Genomic DNA, 15,760 nt, shown 5'->3' with positions numbered 1-15,760 from the left:
GATCATGTGTTTGAATGAAATGGAATAGTATAGATAAATCTTTATTATGTAGCTTACATGTTTGTATAATTATTTACCTCTATCAGAAGCAGTTTTAATGAATGTTTTGTATTTTTTTTAGATGTCATTCCGACTTGTTCGACAAAGCAAGTTTCGTCATGTATATGGCACTTGCCTGAAGAGGGAACAGTGCTTTGATAATATACGAGTTAGTAAGTCATCGTGGGATTCCACCTTCTGTGCTGTCAACCCAAAGTTCTGCGCCATAATAGTGGAGTCAGGAGGAGGTGGTGCCTTCATTGTTCTGCCCCTCAATAAAGTCAACAAGGTGAGAATTATATTTTTGGGTATCTGCCTTACATTGCTACTTCAAGCTGTTTATTTAGTTTTATCCACAAGTTCTGACTAAAATATCGCTTCAAAATGTGTCTTTCATTTTGAATATGGGTGTTTTGTCATAACTTGATGAAATTATCTAGAAGTTTGTATTTTTATTTTGTTGTGTAAAGTATTAAGATATCATTGTCTGTTTGATTGAAGTTGATTAATGAGTGAGATCCTCACACAAATTTAACCAAAATCTTATTAATTGACAGTTTGTATAAGGATTATTCTGTAGGGTCTCAGTAGCAGGAGGGATCTACCTTGCATGAAAGTCTAGTAGGAATGCTGTTGAGAGGGAGGTATTAATGGATGAGAGTACAACTTAGTGAGTGTTGGGATACTGAGTCAGCCTGGACGTAAGGGAGGGAACAAAAAGGAGGGAGGAGGAAAGAAGAAAAAACAGGGTCTTCTCACTGTATGGCTTCACATTACATAATAACATTACCAATATTTTATTTACCTTGGTTATATATTACAAGGTAAACTGGTCAAGATAGTGACATGTGATAAGCACTTTAATGTTACAAGTGGATGTATTTAAGACAAATAGATGACATAATTATCATTTCAGTACATGTATTACAGTTGTTAGGAGACTGGAAGTGGCAGAGGCTCATTGGCATCTCACTCATCTCATTCAGGAATTAGAGGCCGTTCCAATGACAGCCAAGTTGTAGGGTTGTAAACAAGTTGTTTGGTCAGTCTTATAAATCTTTTACTTCTGCCAATTTATTTTATGTGCAGTCATTTGGTCATTCACTACATAAGAATGTCATGTCACTTGCAATTCACATAATTTCTTCATCACTTTTGTCACAAGATCTACACATATCTATTGTTCTCTGACAAATTTAGGATGCTGAATATTTTTAAAATGTCTATTTGTATTCTTGTATTATTTGTAATTTATTTATTACTTACCACAATGAACTTTTTTATTTTCTATTTTCTATAACCATATCTATTCATTCATGTTCAGTGCTCATCAGCATATCTGCTTTTCACGAGAGTCTTCCTGTTTGCTATAGTACCTATAGAGCCTTCTTTGTGCTCCTATGAATACATTTATCTCTACCAACACATCTCTTAATATCTGTACAATCAGGATGGCTATAATGCACACAAGGCAACCCAGAATGTGCCCATGCTATAAGAAAAACATGTAACAAAGGTAGTACACATTCTAACTAAAATTCACTACTAAATACTCTATACTATATATGCTGCAATAGATTTCACTGAAGGATCATGATTTTACTTACCTAGATACCCGATTTACATCCATGACAAATATAAACATCATAATAATCATCAGCAATGTAAATCATCCTGTGCTAGCTCCCAAAACAGACTGGTGTCTTTCTTGGTTGTTGTTGCCTATATAATGTTCAATTTTTCATAAAAGTGGTTCTTAGTTATTCTCATTCATTGTCTTTAGCCTTCTTTGAGATGCAACCCTTGCAACAATTGCATCACTTAACTGTGCATGTCTCTTCTTACAAGTGATTTCTGCCTCCACTTTTCTTTTTCTTTCTTTCTTTCTTTCTATATTTCATTTTCTTCCATTGCTTGACCAAATTAAGTGTCACTAGAGCCAAAGCAACCACACTCTGGGTGAAAACTGGGGTGAGGAGATATGTCAGCCATATCTATTTTTATGGAAATGCATTGGTCGAGACTAAGATACAATGAGAGAGCATGAGGCAAGCATGGTAGGAAGACTATGGTTGTAGATTGATGGACAGTAATATCAGTGTTCTTTGACCAGAGATTCACAGAAAATTTGTCAAGTGTGATAGCTTACCTTGCAGATTGCAGCAACCCTGGGTATGGCATGCTGGTATGGTAACATGGTAATGGGAAGACAGGAAGGTGGGGATAGCATTAACAGTCACTTGTAGCCATCTGGGGAAGGATGACTGTGGCTCAGAATGTTGATACATTAAGACCTACGTTGCCCTGATCTGTGCTATACAGACTCAACCTGCATAATATGGAATTAGAAATTTTATTGTTTTGTTTACCACATATTGGCTGAAATGTGCAATGAAAATGTATTATAGCAATCTTGACTGTACATCACTCAAGAAAGTAAGAAAACTGAGTGATAATACAAGACAACCTATCACCAGAAAGGCTTGTTAGTTTGACCATGAAGGATAAACAGGTTATCTGTAAACATGATAGCGTCATTTATTTTGTATAGGAAGAAAATGTCAAGAGAATTGATGATGTCTGTAATACAGTTAAGGCATGAATATGTAATTGTGATTTGGTCATGTTAGAATAGAAAAGATATACAGTCGTACCTCGGTACTCGACCGCCTCTATACTCGACCAAATCGGTGCTCGACCAAAAAATTCGAGTAGAAAATGTATCGGACCTCGAACAGATTTTCGGTACTCGACTAGCCGAGTCGACCCGAACGCGCTCTTCGGCCCTTCTCGGCCCTTCTCGGCCAGCGGGTAAGCGTCAGTTCGACTCAGACCGCCAGCGGAGTAAGACGTACGCAGTTTGTTCGAGTATTTCTTCCCCAGACTTTCCATTATTTCTTATGGGAAAATTGGTTTCGGTGTTCGAACAAATCGGTGCTTGACCACCACCTCAGAACGGATTATGGTCGAGTACCGAGGTACGTCTGTACTAGAAAATGTACAAGGAGATATGAGTACAACAAAATTTATGCAAAGAGTTGGTGTGAGAAGAGAGATTGAACAAACTAAGATTAATAATATTTGATGAAATAAGAACAGAAGGGAATGTTGATGTTCAAAGGAGGAAAGGAATTAGAAAATATAGACAGAGATAATTCTCTGTCAAGAGGTGAAGGTAGAACAAGAGGTCACCAACACTTAATGAAATAGACTGATTATATATATATATATATATATATATATATATATATATATATATATATATATATATATATATATATATATATATATATATATATATATATATATATATATATATATGATGTCAATTAATTTGCATGCCAAATAAAAAATATGGATGGTTGAATCAGTTGGATACAGAGATGATGTATACAAGAAGCTTTTATGACTTTTAAACACTATTGGAATTTGACATTTTTGACAGACTGAGAATATTTAAGTGATATATCAATTCATGGTTGACCATTTTGGCATGTTTGGGCACAAGAACCTCACTGGTGGATATCTAAATAACAGATAATTCTGATGGAAGAGAAAAGAGAAATTTTCACCTCAATAACACGTGAGTGGCACAAATCATCTCCCAATCATGATGTTCTCAGAATGATAGTTTATATTAGAAAATGTGGGAAGACAGCTTATAAAATGGAATTAATTTCCAAGCCAGAATAGTGATTTTGAATCTCACAAGTTTGGCACAAGGCACTGCATCTTCATTTGTTATCACCTCATAACCATGCTATTTGTGTGTTAGGCATCTCTGTGCAACAAATTAGATGTTACTATTTCCAATGGGTCTTGGTCCTGTGCAGATATCTTAGTCAGGCATGTTATTTTTTTTATTTTTTTTTATTTATTTTTTATTTATTTATTTTTTTTTTTTTTATGTAGGAGGGACACTGGCCATGGGGAACAAAAAATTCAATAAAAAAAAAAAGGACCACTGAAATGCCAGTCCTTGAATAGGGTCCAAAAATTGAAGCATAAGTGCCTTGAAACCTCCCTCTTGAAGGAATTCAAGTCATAGGAAGGTGGAAATACAGAAGCAGGCAAGGAGTTTCAGAGTTTACCAGAGAAAGGGATGAATGATTGAGAATACTGCTTAACTCTTGCATTAAGAGTGGTGGACAGAATAGGGGTAAGAGAAAGAAGGAAGTCTTGTGCATTGAGTCTATGGGAGGAGGGGAAACATGCAGTAAGCAAGATCAGAAGAGTAGTTAGCATGAATATAGCAGTAAAATATAGTAAGAGATGCAACATTGCAGCAATGAGAAAGAGGGTGAAGACAGTCAGTTAGAGGAGAGGAGTTGATGAGATGAAAAGCTTTTGATTCAACCCAGTCTAGAAGAGTGGTATGAGTGAAACTTCCCAGACATGTGATGCAAACTCCATACATGGACGGATAAGGCGCCTGTACAGAATTAACAGTTAGAAGGGTGAGAAAAACTGGCGGATACGTTTCAGAATGCCTAACTTCATAGAAGCTGTTTTAGCTAGAGATGAGATGTGAAGTTTCAGTATAGAATAAGTAAATGACAGATTGAGGATGTTCAGTATAGAAGAGGGGGACAGTTGAGTGTCATTGAAGAAGAGTGGATAGTTGTCTGGGAAGTTGAACAATATGAAGCTTGCTCTGCCCAATCAGAAATCTGAGAAAGATCATAGAAGCTAGTTGTCTGGGAAGTTGAACAATATGAAGCTTGCTCTGCCCAATCAGAAATCTGAGAAAGATCACGAGATGTAATTATCATTATGTTTTGGCTTTCGTTTCAAGAAGCAGATTCTATAATTTCTTACTCAGCCTTTGTCATCTGATAGTAGCTTCTTAAACTTTGAGTTGGGATCACCATTAGCACTACTTTTTCTTCATTGTTGTACTCTTACTAATATACAGAAATATTTTGACATTGGTATTAATAAATTGACAGTTTAGTAAAATTACATTAATTAAAAATTTATTCTAAAAAAGGGCTTTTTGTAATATAAGGCTTGGTTTCCACTTGCATCATATTTTTGTCCCCCAAATGACTACATTTGTTGGAAGCAAATTTCTTTTTAAGAATAATGTTGGCTTGTCAGGATAGCCCTAGCACCTCAGATCCTTGCCTGAAGTCAGTGATGTACTGATGTACTTCCAGGATGGGATTTTGGAGCCTGATAGGAAAGGGTCATTGGTAAGTCTTAGTACAGGTGGCCTATATAGATACTTAGTGGACCCTCTGTTTGCTGCATCATTCATTTTTGCATCCTGTGTTACCTTTGCAAATTCACACCAGAAGCCATTTTGTAGGAAATTACTTGTTTCTGTAGTAACTATACATTATATTTCAGGGGGATATTTTGTTAGTTGAAAATTGCAAAATATGTCAGAATGGATGCAAAACTGATACGATGATTTTACATGGGTATTGATTGTTTCTGCCCAGTATGGAATATTAGGTTGAAAAGTATTAGTTAGTAATATATTGTAATTCTCCATGTGATCCTTAATTATGTCAGTTTTACAAAGTGTTGAACTAATGATAGATTATAGTATTTTTTAAGTGTTTTAACTAATAATTAATACAAAATTTGTAAAAATGTCTGGATTCATATTATCTTGCACTAAAAATTATGTGTTTGGGTTATAGAAACAATAAGTATAGTGCTAATACCAATACTCCTACATTTATAATCATTTTGCAGACATATGTATCCAAGAAAGCATCACAGGTAGGTTAATGAGGAGGTACAGAACACTGAAGAGAAGTGGTGTTAGTGTGTGCATCTCCATTTCTATCTTTTGATGCTGAATTGCAATTGTGAAGAAAATGTCCTAGAAAATTTGTCTTGTGTTGTCTGAAGTGATTGTGTGTTGTTTTATGCATTGTTCTGTGCATGTTTCAAAGATGAATTGCTACAGGGGATTTTTTTTTAAATAATTGTTTTATATATTCAGCAAAATTTTAATTTCAATAAGAGATGATTTATCAGTGAAACTTTGAAAAGATTTTTTTTTCCTCTTCTCTACATCGTGTGCAGTATTCACATTGATTTTTGACGCTTTTAATTTTTTTCAGTTGTAATTTTGAAGTAATTACTGTCCTGGTGATATCTTTATATTCATGCACTTGTTAGCTTATATTGATATATATTATATAGTACTTCATGCAACAAAATTAACATCATCCAAACAGTGATGCAAACACTGGGAAATACTGAGAATTATGAATATCTGTATTAAGTATTTTTTATAATATTTTGAAATTAAATTTCATAACACTTTGAACTGGAGTATTAAAAAATAAGGACAATAATATTCAAATAACTTCATCAGTGTTATGTGAAATATTTTGTGTCCATTTATATTCTTTAATGATTAAAAATAATTATGATCCAACAAAAATTTATGGAATACAGAGCATTTATGAGACAAGTGTGGTCTTTGGAATACTAATACCCACCTTTTTCTTTGAAGGAGTTGGAATTCAAACTTCATTAGGCTGAATTTGTTCAAAATGTGGAGTATTTGATTGGTTTTATTCCTATTTTGCATATGAAGTGGCCAATTTTATGAATAAAAGAAAAGTGACCTTTGCATCATTGCTCCCCAAAAGGATTTTCCATTTAAAATTTAGAGCTTCCTAGCTAGACAATTATTACAAGTACCAGTTTTTATGTGATTTATAATAAAAATCATGAATCATGCATATGAGTATGAGCCAAGTACATTGTCTGCTTCTGGCAAATTGTATCTGAATGGAAAATTTACTGTGACTTTACCTGGAGATGCCTAATGGTTTCAGTGTGATATTGCACAGAGAACTGTTTGATGCTTTTTCCATGGTGTTCTTGTTGAATGTGTGGGATACTTGTTGACAAAGTGAGCTTCAATCTAATATTTTGTCAGTATTTTTTTATTATTAATATGTTTTCATTGAATAACACTATTCAGCCTTAATGAGTGTATAACTATATAGCCACCTTTAAAGTAATTATATATACTTTGATCTAGAACATCTTGGATATCTTGGGCACTTTCTTGCTCATGTCTTTAGAAGATACCATTTTCCTTGAATTAATAATAATGATAAAATTATTTAATATTTTCAGCTACTAGGAAAGGAGGTAGGAATAAAAATGAATGTTTATTAGGAAAGCAATAACATGAAGTAATTTCTTCAGGCTGGGCGCATCCCCCCAGACCATCCCTTGGTAGGGGGACACAAAGGGCCGGTATTGGACATAGCATGGGATCCCTTTAATGATAATGTCATTGCCTCAGGCTCAGAAGACTGTGTAGTCAAGGTGTGGCAGATCCCGGACTATGGTCTTGTGACGTGAGTATCTTTTACTTTCAAGTCTTGGTGTACCATTGTTTATATATATGAGTAATGTAAGATCTATCTGTTCATAGCACATTTTGCTTGGCAAACTATAGTACTATTATATGGGTAAAGTTTTAATTTAGTTTTCACTCAATATTGTCACTTGATCTGTAATGACATTGCACATGAAGATACGTAATGTTATGTTGGCTGTATTGATGACATTTGCATATTGTAATTTTCTAATGTACATACATCACTTTATTGAGTTCTTTTGATGGCTGTTTCATTGCTTTCACTTCTGTGGAAAGGTTTGCACATGTAAGTATGAAAATTACCATTGTTGCTTTTTTTCATTATTTCCAGAATGTGGTAATTCAAGCCATTTATTGTTTATTTTCATGTTGAAAGAATGTGTTTGCACAAATGTCCACAGTATATTCATTATTCTCACCTTCTTCTTACCTCTATCTTTTGCATATGTATCCCACAAAAGAAATATTATTTTACTTTCAGAACTTCTCAATCACTCTTAATTTCATTCAACTTCATTTTGTTACCAGCCTCCTTATATTATAACAGTTTATCTTTTCTTACTACTTAACTTAGTTATGTAATGAAATTTTTTGCCTACTTTTACTCTCATATAATTTGTTTTACCAATCCTTGAAGTTTATATATTTTCTTTTTACATTCCTCTTTCTCTTGTATATTTCTTTCCAGTGTTTTTTTTGTATGCAACTCTTTTTTTTTCCTTAACTCTTCCATTGACCTTAGATTTTCTTTCTTACAGTAATTTCAATACTCATTATCACCACTCATTGTTATAACCAAAATAAATTTTTAAAGATCCTCAGCATTTCTCCATTTACATTTTCCCATTTATCACAAGTTTCAAAGTCACTGATAATATTTTTCTTGTTCCTTCAGTTATGAATCTTTTGATCCTAAGCATCTTTCATCCCATCTATTTGCTTTTTAAAATAATAACTGAATGCCTTGAGTATGGCAGATTTGTTGATACATGGCATATGATGGCACATACTTTTAAAGTCACTTTCTTTTCTTTTTATCAATATTTATCAACAGTATCATCAGTAGATATGAAAGCATGTAGGAACACTCAATGTTGAGGTACACAACATTGTAAAACAAACTTAATTGTTTATCTTCATTTTGTATTGATTTATATTTGATTCACACCAAATCAGTAATGAGTATATTAGGTGATATACCATAGGTAGTCAGGACTGTCAGTGTTTGGTATTCTTGTTTATACCCATGGTATAGTGAAATGTAAAATTATACATATCCTCATATTCTTTGTATATTGTAAAAGAACAAAGACGGAAGAGGACAGAAGGTTGCAGGTCTCTCCTTGGCAGCTTTTTTTTTTTTTTTTTATTTCCTCGAACCAAAACATCCTATACTTAATTTTTCTTCTTTTCTTTTACATCATTGGTTTATTTAATTCTTTTTTGTTGTATGTACTTTATGTTTTTGTAATTACCTTGACATTTTATCTTTTGTGCTTCTTCCTTGGATGCAACCTCACGTATGCAAGAAACGGTATGTTGTATAGAAATATATATGTGTATGTAACTCCCTATTATTGGATTATCTAAATTCTAAACAGAAACCAATATTCTAATGTAAAATGTTTGTACTTTATCATGTGAACTGATGGTGATGGTCCAGTATTTTGCCAGAAAAAGACAAGGGTAGTCATCACATAAATCACAGCTCTCAGGAATTTCAAAGTACATAATAAAGCAAATGGCAATAGTCTCATCTTCACGGTATATATGTGCTTGTAGTGTTTCTTAAGTGTCTGTGTGTTTGAGTTATGTTGGGTTTCCCGGATAATTAGTGTGTGTGTATGTGCATGTTTAGCTCTATGAAAAGAGGGGGAAAGATACAGAGAGAGAGCAATGAAACAACTTTGTTGAGATTCATGGTGACTTCATAGAATGATGGAAAATGGGATGCACTAAAAATTTAAAATTTGGCATCTGTTAGGTAGAGCATGTTTACATATTTTCATTGTTAATATGCAAACATTTAAAATACTTCATAACATGTGGTTAAAAAGCCATTGCCACATAATGCTATTCCAAGAGACAGAAGAGTAAAAAGAATAGGTGGAGCTATGTATATATGAGTACAGTAAAATCCCTCTTATCCGGCATCATCGGGACTGCCGACATGCCAGATACTTGAATATTGCCGGATACTTGAATAGAAGTGAAATTATGTCCACAATCACCACCCTACACTCACGCATCTTACCATAACAAAGATCAGCTGATCTTAATCAGCAGCTGATCTGATCAGCTGCTTAAGTGTAAGCACAGCACGCTTCCTCTTTTCTACAACTTTAAGCATGATGAAGGCGTCAGGCGATAAACTGCACATGCGGGACTGAGTCACTGAGTAAACACAGTGCAGTGGGCCGCGGGTAGCGAGGAGCAGTGCGCTCTGGTGGCGAGGGGACAAAGTATGCCTCGCGCGGGAATTTTAATCAATTTTATGATTACACATCGATTTTTTATTGATTTTAAGGCTCGGGGAAAAATGTGCCGGATACTTGAAGCTGCTGGATACTCGAATGCCGGATGAGAGGGATTTTACTGTATGTGTATACTGTATTTCCTGCCATGTAAGATACATTCAACATCTTATACCCTGATTGTTAGATTTTGATAGACCTAAGGGATATGGGTACTGGTAGGAGATTAGCACTCAAAACACCTCAGTTTGACACAGTAGTTCCCTGATGATCCCAGAATGAAATATTTATTTTTATAAATTATTAAGTAATGATTACAAATTAAAATAATGCTAAATTTCCCAGAATGAAATATTTATGATTATAAATGATTAAGTAAGAATTACAAATTAAAATATTGCTAAATCATAAAATTAACATTTTGTCTGTTAGATTATTGTTTTAATGTAGATATGTTCAGCTCAGTAATAGATGCAGTATTGTGTGAATGAAATCTGTGGTGAAATTATCAAGATAATAAAATAGCTTTATGCTGAAGCAGCAGGTATAATATGTATCAAGAAAATGGTGTTAGCTGGTAATACTTTGTGCTTTCATCATGAAACACTGATGTGTGTATGCAACCAGAACTGCACATTAAGTGAATCTTAACTCAACCAACTGTTTTGCTTACCATTTCAAATTCACAGCTGCTCAGGGTAGGAACACTCAACTCTTCAGCCAACAGTGAAACATTTTAAACACAGAAGGGCAGAAGGCAACATAAAGTATGTCATAATTATTTAGTGACAGTTATAATCACTGATAAACTGATATACTTTCTGCTCTTCCCTATGTTGGTTTGAGCTGCGACTGGCTTGATATATATTTTTCAGATTTTATGGTTAGTTACAGTGGCTTCAGCAATGAAAGGGCTTTGTTACACCATATCCTGGAGATTAGACGTCATCAGTTATGTAAAGGAGCATGGAAATAGAACAGCAGAAAATATTTTGGGCCATGTCCAGCCAAAAAGATAATCTGGGAATGGTAGAAGCAAGTTAAAAAAAAAAAGAAAAGAAAATCCTAAATATATCTTGCCAAATTATAGGTGTATCTTATATGAGGGAAAACACATGGGAGTAAGTGACTGAGCTTCTGACTCTACATTAGGGGCCACCTAAGTTCATGTTACACTAATTTGTGACCATACAAAACAGTGTGAAATTTGTAAAATAGTGTGTGTGTTCATGAGTTGGTAGTGTTGGTCTGTCTCTTTTATGGTTGACAGTTGGCACCACAGTCTGCACCACAAAGTTGGGAATGCTGTCTGCACCACAGCACCAGTTTAAAATTTTTGTAAGTTAGCACCATGTGAACTAAGTCAAGCCAAGTCCATTCAAATTTAGCATAACCTACATAGTAATAATGCATTGGGCCTTGCTCTGAGAACATGATGCTAAGAAGGGCTGTTGGTTCTGGTTCTTGTTGAAGGTTGAGATGTTTGATGATAAAGGTTATAAATTATTAATCATTATTGTAAATCAATATGGCAAAACTAAAATCTGGAGGAAAAAAAAAAAATAAAATAAAATAAAATAGATAAATATATATATATATATATATATATATATATATATATATATATATATATATATATATATATATATATATATATATATATATATATATATATATATATATATATATATATATATATATATATATATATATATATATATATATATATATATATATATATATATATACACACACACACACACACACACACACACACACACACACACACACACACACATATTGAATTATATCATAGGAAGGAGAAAATATTTCAATATATACTGATGAAAGTAGTAAAGGAGCTTAATTTATACAGAACCCCCTGTGAGTTTCATGGTATCCAAGTTTCACGATCCTTGAGTTTCGCACAGAGACCTAAATTCTTACCATCCTGACTTTCATGTGTTATTTCCTTGAGTATCATGCTTTCGTCATGTATGGGTCACCTACCATTGGTGTCACAGGTAACAGAAATAAAACTTATATGCATACTTAACATGTGTACTGTGTATGCATTTTCATGTACAGTTCACATATCATATACACACACACACACACATACACACACATACACACACACACATACACACACACACACACACACACACACACACACACACACACACACATACACACACACACACACACACACACACACACACACACACACACACTTGTGCCATGCTGCCCAGCTCATCAGACACATTGACCGGATCTCCAAGGATTTACCTAGGTTTTGGTTGTACAGGGGGCTGAGCTTGAGTCCTGTCCCCATAATAGGGAGTTGTGTGATGTTTGAGTGCAGGGGAAGTAAAGTGTAAATTGGGAAGTGGCTGAATGGGTGAAATGGGAGAGTAGTGTACAGATAAACATTATCAGTGATATCAACAGGGAAGATGGTGGCTGGCACTAAATATTTTCGAAGGTTTCAAGGAAGAAGGCCTCAGTGTAGCTTATATAGATACAATGGAACCTCAGTTACTGAATGCCTCCCTTCTCAAACAATTTGGTTTTCAAACAAAATGTTGAATTCTTTGTTACTTCGGTTGTGGTACCATAATTCGGTTAGAACAAGGTTATTTGATTTCAGATATTAAAAAACATAGCAAAAGTTGCAATTTATTACTAATTTATAGTTTCTATAAATATCTACTTCATTTTTATATATTTGGAGGAGAAAGACAGAGTGTAAGACAGTAATTCAGTCTGAAATAAAGTAAATGTGATCCCGTTGAAAAGCCTCGGTGTAAACAAGCAGTTTTTGGCTCTCAGGAATAATCCCGAGTTATCTGTGGCTCTCTTGATGACCCCCAATGCCATCATTACTACACAACTGCATTTTTCCAGTGGCTTTTCCCAGCAGCAAGATGTCTAAGTGTTATGATCACCTTCATTTGGGTGGTAAGTGGGTTGCTCCTCTCTGTTTCCCTCTGTAAGGTTTCCCTCACTAGATTGGTTTAAACAGTATCTTCTACTGATTTCTGTGTCACTAAGTTGATTCATTACATCCTTTCTGGATAAATAATTTGTGAGCTGGAGCTGTTATCAAGCTGTGGGGAGCGTGTAGGCTGGTGTCTGGGAACGTATTAGTCCATTTTACGTTGATTCCTATGGGGAAAATAGTTCCAGTTTTTTAAGATTCTGGATTTCAAACAACAGTTTCAAACAATTAAGTTTGAGAACCAAGGTTCTACTGTAAATGAATGTGGAAAATTGAAGAAAATGTGACAATATGAGAAAATTCCGTAACTTAGCAGTGATAATAAGGATGTGGAAGTAAGAGAAAGAGGTGGGTGGTGATAATTTAAAAGATATCCAGTGATATAAAAGAGATGAAGAAGAGGGAGAAGGAAAGAGAAAAGAAAACAAAGAACCAAGAGAAGAGGTGACAAAAATTGTGGACTTAAGCAAGAAGTACTGTGAAGAAATTAAGAAATTCAGGGAAGAGAATGAAGAGTTATAGAAAGCTTTACAAGAGAGAGAGAGAGATTAAGGATGGGAAAGTGAAAGAGTTTGTGGCAGAGGAAGTCAAAACTTGGAAAGAAGAGAGAGAACACCAACAAAAGGTGGATATGGAGGAGATAATAAGGCATCAGCAACAGGAACACAATAAGAACATGGTGAAAAGCAGGTGATTAAAATAATAAAAGAAAAAAGTAATCTTTTGAGAGAGAAAGATGTGTGTGGTAGTATTTGGGATCAAGGAGAAGAACTTACCCATGAAAATAGCTAGAGAGAAAGAAGAGGTGGAAAGGGCTAAGGAAATTATAGTTGAAGTGGCATGAGAAGGAGAGAAGATTGTTGAAAAATTGAAGAGGTTTACAGGATTGGAAATTACAACAAAAAATGGAATAAGACCTATGAAAATAAGATTTATGTCACAAACAGCAGTGGAACATGTCTTCAAAGAACAGGAAAATTGGCAAAAGTAGAAGGAATGAGGGGAATATGGATAAAAAGAGACTTGAACGAAGAAGAGAGAAGTAAACTGAAAGAGTTGAGAGTAAAGACCCTGTCAAAAAATGAGGCAAGAACACAGGAACAACCAAGGAGATTCTTTTGGAAAGTTGTGGACATGAAAGAGGTAATGGTGGCACAAAAATGCCACAGAAGATCACCAAGCAGAAGTTTAAAAATTATGTACATACATACATGACCTACATATCAAAAACTGATGCATGGGAGACCATGCAGTGAGGCTGCAGGAGAAGGGGAGGCATGCAGTTAGCAAGATCAGAAGAGCAGTTAGCATGAAAATAGTGGTAGAAGACAGCTAGAGATACAACATTGCAGTGATGATAGTGGATAGGACAAGAAGTTTGGTTTAGAAGGTCATTGATGAATAATAAGAAGAGAGTGGGTGACAGGACAGAACTCTGAGGAACAGCACTGTTAATAGATTTAGGAGAAGAATATTGACCGTTTACCACAGCAGCAATAGAACGGTCAGAAAGGAAACTTGAGATGAAGTTACAAAGAGAGAAGGATAGAAGCCGTCGGAGGGTAGTTTGGAAATCAAAGTTTTGTGCCAGACTCTATCAAAAGCTTTTGATATATCCAAGGCAACAGCAAAAGTTTCACCAAAATCTCTAAAAGAGGATGACCAAGACTCAGTAAGGAAAGCCAGATCACCAGTGGAGCGGCCTTGGCAGAACCCATACTGGCGATCAGGTAGAAGGTTGTGAAGTGATAGATGTTTAAGAATATTCATGAGATGTTTAAGAATATTCATGTTGGGGATAGATTCAAAAACTTTAAATAGGCAGCAAATTTAAGCAATAGGACAGTAGTTTGAGGGATTAGAACAGTCACCCTTTTTAGGAACAGGCTGAATGTAGACAAACTTCCAGCAAGAAGGAAAAGTAGATGTTGACAGACAGAGCTGAAAGAGTTTGACTAGGCAAGGTGCAAGCACGGAGGTACAGTTTCGGAGAATAACAGGAGGGACCCCATCAGGTCCATAAGCCTTCCGAGGGTTTAGGCCAGTGAGGGCATGGGAAAACATCATTGCGGAGAATTTTAATAGTTAGCATGAAGTAGTCAGAGGGTGGAGGAGAGGGAGGAACAAGTCCTGAATCATCCAAGTTAGAGTATTTAGCAAAAGTTTGAGTGAAGAGTTCAACTTTAGAGTTAGATGTGATAGCAGTGGTGCCATCTGGTTGAAATAAAAGAGGGAAAGAAGAAGAAGCAAAGTTATTGGAGATATTTTTGGCTAGATGCCTGAGGTCACGAGGGGAGTTAGATCTTGAAAGATTTTGACACTTTCTGTTAATGAAGGAGTTTTTGGCTAGTTGGAGGACAGACTTGGCATAGTTCCAGGCAGAAATATAAAGTGCATGAGATTCTGGTGATGGAAGGCTTAAGTACCTTTTGTGGGCCACCTTTCTATAATGAATAGCATGAGAACAAGCTGTATTAAACCAAGGTTTGGAAGGTTTAGTTCGAGAAAAGAGTGAGTAATGTACACCTCCATGTCAGACACTATCACCTCTTTTATGAGCTTGGCACACAAAGAAGGATCTCTGACATGGAAGCAGTAGTCATTCCAAGGAAAATCAGGAAAATACCTCCAGGTCCCCCCAACTAGCAGAGGCAAAATGGCAGAGGCACCTTCGCCTAGGGGGATCCTGAGGAGGGATTGGAGCAATACAACAAGATACAGATATGAAATTGTGATCAGAGGAGCCCAACAGAGAAAAGAAGGTGACAGTATAAGCAGAAGGATTAGAGGTCAGGAAAAGGTCAGTAATATGGATTCAGGAAAGGGAGATCATGTATCATAAATCTACTGAGCTTTGATACAAGAGTAATAGATGGAGTGCAA

The 15,760-nt window shown here is 35.2% G+C and overlaps 1 protein-coding gene across 7 annotated transcripts in view; it reads left to right on the top strand.

Annotated features, from left to right (window-relative positions):
* The window catches only part of LOC135102786 (coronin-1C-A-like), a 106,695-nt gene that overhangs the window by 20,276 nt on the left and 70,659 nt on the right, over positions 1–15,760 (top strand). For 4 of the 7 annotated variants that reach the window (XM_064008302.1, XM_064008298.1, XM_064008295.1 and 1 more), the window contains exons 2-4: positions 122–328; positions 5,746–5,772; positions 7,225–7,379. In XM_064008302.1, the coding sequence (XP_063864372.1) occupies positions 122–328; positions 5,746–5,772; positions 7,225–7,379 (389 nt within the window). The remainder of the gene's footprint in view (positions 1–121; positions 329–5,745; positions 5,773–7,224; positions 7,380–15,760) is intronic. The other 3 variants (XM_064008299.1, XM_064008297.1, XM_064008301.1) reach the window with 1 other exon arrangement.

This window comes from Scylla paramamosain, chromosome 8 (genome assembly GCF_035594125.1).
Source record: "Scylla paramamosain isolate STU-SP2022 chromosome 8, ASM3559412v1, whole genome shotgun sequence".
Classification (NCBI taxonomy): domain Eukaryota; kingdom Metazoa; phylum Arthropoda; class Malacostraca; order Decapoda; family Portunidae; genus Scylla; species Scylla paramamosain.
The sequence above is the reverse complement of the archived record's forward strand: the minus strand, read 5'-3'. Positions and strand labels throughout refer to the sequence as shown.